This window comes from Mustela erminea, chromosome 12, assembly GCF_009829155.1.
Source record: "Mustela erminea isolate mMusErm1 chromosome 12, mMusErm1.Pri, whole genome shotgun sequence".
Lineage (NCBI taxonomy): Eukaryota > Metazoa > Chordata > Mammalia > Carnivora > Mustelidae > Mustela > Mustela erminea.
The window spans coordinates 76,170,280-76,176,113 of NC_045625.1; the positions used below are offsets into that span (position 1 = coordinate 76,170,280).

The following is a 5,834-nucleotide window of genomic DNA, read 5'->3' on the forward strand; positions in this document are numbered from 1 at the left end:
CAACTTGTAAACACCTACTTCAAGATATAACCACCCCCCCCCCCCCGTCTCCACCCCTCCCCCTCAGTGTCATTACTGTGTGCTGGTCATCTTGTAGGTCCTTCATTTTCTTCGGAGGAAAGGTTAGAGGAGGCTTCTGTTGGGCCTGACTGAGCAGAGGGAAGTCGGTTCAAGACGGAGCCCTGTTCGAGGTCGGAGAGCAGCCAGACGGCCGTGGCTTCCCCGACCCGCACCGGGCCGGGCCGCCTCGCCAGCTCCCGGCGCGGCTCGGCAGCCGCCGCAGCCCGCAGGTTCCCTCCCGGGAGAGCGGACCGCGGGGCCGGGGGTTCTCGCCCGCCCAGCGCTCTGCGGCTCGGGGCCCCAGGCTGCCGCCGCCTCCCGAGGCCCTGCTCGCCGAGGACGCTCCCCGAGCGGGAGCGCAACAGGTCCTCCAGGCTTCGCTGGCGGGGCTCGGGCTCCTCGTTAGTGTCCGCCGCGGTGGCGGTGGCAGGGACCTGGCCCCGACTTCCCCGCCCCGGTCTGTCTTCTAGACTTAAGGGGGCGCCGCAGGGCATCTACCTACTAGTACGGAGTCCCCGGCGTGGCCCGCCCTCCAGGCCCTTAGGAAAGGGGAAGGGTGTTGGGTGGTGGTGATGGTGAACTGAAGTGAACCTCAAATGGGAACAAAAAAATTCCCTGTTTTTTGCTAATGCGGTTCCCTGCCCTGAGGTGGGCTGGGGATCCGGAGGCCAGCATAAGGATGGTGGAATTCCAGAAGGTAATTGCGCCAACGGATAATAGGAGCAATGGAGGACGCTCGTCCCTGGTGGCGGCTCTCCTGTGAACTCACACCCTACGAGGCTCTGAAGTTGAGAAATATAGGGGAGGGGAGGATTTGGAAAGTTCCTTGACCGCCCAGTGGGCGCTCAGACTGCCGCCTCCTCTCCTGAGAAGCGCAACATCCTCACACCGGCAGCGGCATATGCAGAGAGAAGCTTTAATGGGGAACACCGCGTACAACACCGGCAGACATGAACTTGTTACAAAGTCACAACCCGAACGCGGCGCGGACACAAGCCCAAGGTGAATCAGAGGCAAAGGGCGGCGGCCTCCTCCTTACCCGCCCCCCTTCGTTCCCAAAAGTTTGTTGCGAGTAAAGTGCTATTCCTGGGGCTCAAAAAGGGGGAAGGAGCCATAGTCGCAAGTTTCTTTTCCACCACGAGCTGAAAATGAAAAATTCGCCTGAGAGTCGTAGGCGCCAAACAGCGCTCGGAATACCACATCGACCGCGGCGCGCCGAAGGGACGGAAGTCGTCCTCTCTGACATCTGTCCGGAGGCTGGAAGGCAACCAACCGCCAAGAAACGCTCCTGGAAGCGTTAAGACCAATACTGTAGGGTGCTGGCGCGGGTTTTTCTTGCACTCATAATTAGAGGAGCAAAATCCCATGATGCAAGTGATTTTTTTTTTTTCCCCCCTTTAAAGTACCAAATGGAACGGATCGTGGGAATTAACATTATTTGGGGGCTCCTTAATAGCCTCATCCGATTGGTACACAAACGAATTGCAGGTAAAAAGCCGCCTTTATTGTCTCTCTTTGGTTGTGTTCCCCCGAACTTTACTTTTGGAATCTGGGGCTTTGCTCCTTAAGCCGCTGCCATTCTGTTTTGTGCAAACTAATTGCTTTAGCTGTCCTTCTGTCCTTGTCGACCCCCGGGTCAGAGCAAGAAACTGAACTGTTTCCCAAGATCCTTCGTGGAGTTCCTGCTGCCCCCTCACCCCCAAGCGACTTTATTCGTGATACTGTGTCCTCGCCCATTTAACTGACCGGCAAGATAACGATATGAAAATGCTCTCTCTTTTCCATCTTAAATAAAACGAGATTTCTTTAGTGAATAGCAGTTTTGTCTTGGATGTTGACGAGAGGCCTCTCCCAGGGTGAGAAACTTGGTGACTGAGGTCCGTTTGAAGCGTCATTGTCTGTTGGATTTCTCCCGGGGAGGTTTAGCTCCGCCAGCTTCTGCTCCCAGGAATGAGGGTCTAAATCCATTTCCAATTTGCCAAAGAGGCTTCCCCAAACTCCTTCGCTCCCTCCCCCCATAACTTACTGACTTACAATATTAATTACAATAGAAACTCTTACCTGAAAATTTCCTTTCATTAATCTGATTGTACAACATAGTATAAACACAAACACCAGAAGTGTTATATTTATTCAGATCACCGGAGAATCCGCTTTCGGGTTTGTCTGTTCAAAGACTTTCCTTTGCCACAAAGGCTCAGGCTCGCCAGGTCTGCCCAGCCTCAGGGCGCCTTCTCCCTAACCGACTGTCGTGGGCCGGGAATGCCTGCACGCATTCGGCTCCGCCGCTCGCCGTGTCCCCTACGAGTGCACCAGCACCGAGTGCAGGGAGCTGCCCTTGCTCTCGGCCGCACTCGGGGCGGTGGGCTCCAGCAGGGAGGTGGCAGGCGAGGCCGCAGCAGCAGGGCACGCGGTGGACGGCGCCGGCGGCTGCTGAGCGGCCGCGGGGACGGTGAGGGTCGGAGGCAGCGCGGCCACCGGCGGCAGCGAAGGGGTGGGCTTGATGGGCACCGGCACCGCAGGCAGGCTCTGGCTTGCCGAGTGGCACAGGGCCTTGACCGGCACGCCGAAAGCCCCATACTCTGGACCCACAGGGACCCCCGCCGCGGCGGCGGCGGCGGCGGCCGCGGCCACCGAATCCATAACGCCCACGTGCGGCCACACGGAGCTGACCACGTTGCCAAGCTGGCCCGGCACGGGGTAACCCAGGTGGTGCATGACGGACGCCAAGGGCAGCCCGCCGGCCTGAAGCACGCCCTTGTAGTCTCGGCTGATGATGTTCTCGATGGCGAACGGATGCTTGAAGCCCGACGTGGACGCTGCTGCGGCAGCGGCGGCGGCGGCCGCTGAGCCCAACCCGTAGGGTGGGAACTGCGACAGGCGCCCCACGCTGCCCACGGCCGCCGCCGCCGCTGCCGCAGCCGCCGCCGCCACCGCTGCCGCCTCCTGCATCTTGCCGGGGTGGGACGGCGGCTGAGGCTGCGACTGCTGGGGCGGCTGCTGCGGGGGCTGCGACGAAAGGTGCGGCGGCGGCGGCTGCGGGGCGGGAGGAGGCTGCTGATGGAAATAATGCACCATGTGCGGCGGCGGCGGCGGGGGCGGCGGCGGTTGGGGCGGGTGGTGGTGGTGGTGGTGGTGATGGTGCGCGGCCGCGTGGTGGTGGTGGTGGTGGTGGTGCGGGTGGTGCGGGTGGTGGGGGTGAAGGTGCCCTCCGGGCCCGGCGCCTGGCGCGCCCTTGGTGCTCCCCGCGTGCAGGTGAGTGTGTTCCGCGCGCAGCACCTTGAAGCGCTTTCGGCGCCGCAGGAAGCTGCCGTTCTCGAACATGTCGCCGCAGTCGGGATGCAGCGCCCAGAAGCTGCCCTTGCCGGGCTGGTCCGGCCGCCGCGGGATCTTGATGAAGCAGTCGTTGAAGGAGAGGTTGTGGCGCAGGCTGTTCTGCCAACGCTGCGTGTGCTCGCGGTAGTAGGGGAAGCGCTCCATGATGAACTTGTAGATGTCGCTCAGCGGCAGCATCTTCTCGGCCGAGTGCTGGATGGCCATGGCGGTCAGCGAGATGTACGAGTAGGGCGGCTTTTGGTCGCTGTACGAGCTCTTCCCCGGCCGCGGCATCGCCTCCGGCGCCTCCACTGCCCTCCGGCCCCCACTGGACGGCAGTGTCGCTCCGCACCGGGTTGCCGGGGCCTGGCGGTCTGCACTAAGCCCCACTCCGCCCGCCCAGCCCCGCCACCCCGCCCTCTCTGTCCCCAGACCCTCTCGCCGTCTCTCTCCAGACTTCTACCAGCTGCTCGGGGGGCTCCGCGCCTGCTGCTCTCTCGGGCCAGCTCAGCTCTCCGCGGGTCGCAACTTCTGGCCCGACGGTGGCCGACCCGCGCAGAGAGTGGCGGGCGGGGCGCGCCAGCTTCCCCGCCACACCCTCCCGGCGGCTTCCCCCGGGTGGTCAGAGACCCGGTGCTGGAGCAGGCGGTGGAGGCGTCGGCAGGGCCGCGTTCCCTTCTTGGCCTCCTCTTTTCTTTTTCTCGGTCCGAGGGAAGCTCAGGCCCAGCGGGCTGGGAAGGACGGCACAGGCAGGACTCTGGCCCTTTAAATATCCTAGTTGGCGCTCGTGCTCCAGGGGGCCGGGAGGGCGAGACTTGCTGCGCCCGGAGGCTGTCCCCGGTGCGGGCACCCAGCCGGGAGTTGAGGTTTTCCTGGAGGGGAGCGGCGAGGTAAGGAGAAGGGAGCTCAGCTCCTGGCAGCCCGTTTCTCCCAGGTCTCTGGCCGCTCGCAGCGGAGCCGGGGAGAGAGCTGTAGGCGGTCGCTGAGGGGGAAAAAGTTTGGTTTCTGCAGCAGCGGCGCGGCGGGGGCGCTGGACGCGGGGGCACGCTGCGGGCCCGAGGGGGCGGCTGCCAAGGCCGGGAGGCTGCGAGGCTGGTCTGGGCCCGCTCCGCCGTCCGCGCCGCAGCTGCCGCCGCTCTCCCGGGCCCGTCTCGAGCTGGAGAGGCGGCGGCGGCGGCGGCTGTGGCAGCGACGCGCTCTCCTGGCTGCGTTTTGTAATGGTCCCCGCGACGCCGGAGACCCCCGCAGCTCGCGCTTCGAGACTATCACATGACCGAGGCTGAGGGACTCCGCCGCCGCCGCCGCGTCTCTCGCAGAAGAAGGGGCACGAAGGCGCCGCGCCTCGCCCCCGCCCGCTCCTCCGCCACACTTTGGACGCCCCCACCCCCAACATTCGCCGCCCGCCGGGAGGGGCGAGGAGCGCAGGCTGTTCGCTGGGAGGGGCGCAGCGCCGGGTGCGGTCCCCGCTGCTGCACCCCAGCTGGGTCGCTAAGCCTGGCAGAGGGGGGACAGGACCCCGCTTTCTTTCTCCTCTCCTGCATCTCCCGCCTGTCCCCGCCCTTTCACTTTCCTGCTTCCCGCCTACCTGCTCTGAACTTCTTGCTCCTTACGCTACCTTTTTCCTAGACTAGCCACTCTGGGCCAAGTTCGGGGCATCGTGGTCTCAGGGCCCCTTCCCTGCAAGAAATCCCAATGCCCAGAGGGTTGGAGGGAAAAGCTAATGAGGAGAAGAGCCAAGGGCATTGTCGTCACGTGCCAGCTTCATCACGATTTTCTTGCGCACCAACTGTTTGTCAGGCTCGGTGACTGGCGCCAGTTGTACGGAGGCAGGAGAGGGCTCTTTGCGTTCCAGGACAGCGATCTGGAGGAAGAGACAGACAGTAGCCAGGCAGGACGTTAGGATAGATAGCTAGGGCTTGGTGGATAGAGGCTCCACCGCGCTTCTTAGGACCGGGTGGACGGGACAGAGTAAAGCATTCGCCTGGGGTGGTGACGTCTGAGTTGGGGCTAGAAGTTGGGAGCTCACAGGTCCCATCACCTGGGGGAGTCCTAACGCGTTCTTTGCTATTCTTAGCACGTTGAGGGGAAGCAAGCTGATTGCAATTAAATAGGAGGTCAAAATGATCAATCCACAGGGCCCTGGTGTGACCTGTGAGAGAAAGCCCGATGAGCGGCAGCCAGGAGGTCTCAGACCTGGCTGGGACCCAGGAAGCAGGTTCTTGCTCTGCACGCATCCGGCCACCTCTGGGCAATTCCATTTGACCCCAGGGAAGTTATACTCTGGTTTTGGCTGTCTTTGCCATTTGGCTGGGAGGAAAAGCAGAGTTTTGGGGGAGGGGGATACCCCTTCTTTCTGTCTCTGGGCCTCAGTTTCATTATTAGTAAAATGAGATATCTGAAGTTGGAAATTTCACGGGTGCCTTCCAGTTCCAACATTTGAGCAGAAAAGAGCCATTAGG

General features: G+C 62.5%; 1 protein-coding gene across 1 annotated transcript; it reads right to left on the bottom strand.

Annotated features, from left to right (window-relative positions):
* Positions 1-2,361: 2,361 nt before the first annotated feature.
* On the bottom strand, positions 2,362-3,770 carry FOXB2 (forkhead box B2). The gene has a single exon (XM_032308755.1). It carries the CDS (start codon positions 3,667-3,669, stop codon positions 2,362-2,364), a length of 1,308 nt encoding a protein of 435 aa, XP_032164646.1. The 5' UTR covers positions 3,670-3,770.
* Positions 3,771-5,834: the final 2,064 nt, after the last annotated feature.

What these genes read in the sequence shown, in the direction of transcription:
- FOXB2 (XM_032308755.1), bottom strand. Translation starts at nt 3,669, where the DNA reads ATGCCGCGGCCGGGGAAGAGCTCGTACAGCGACCAAAAGCCGCCCTAC.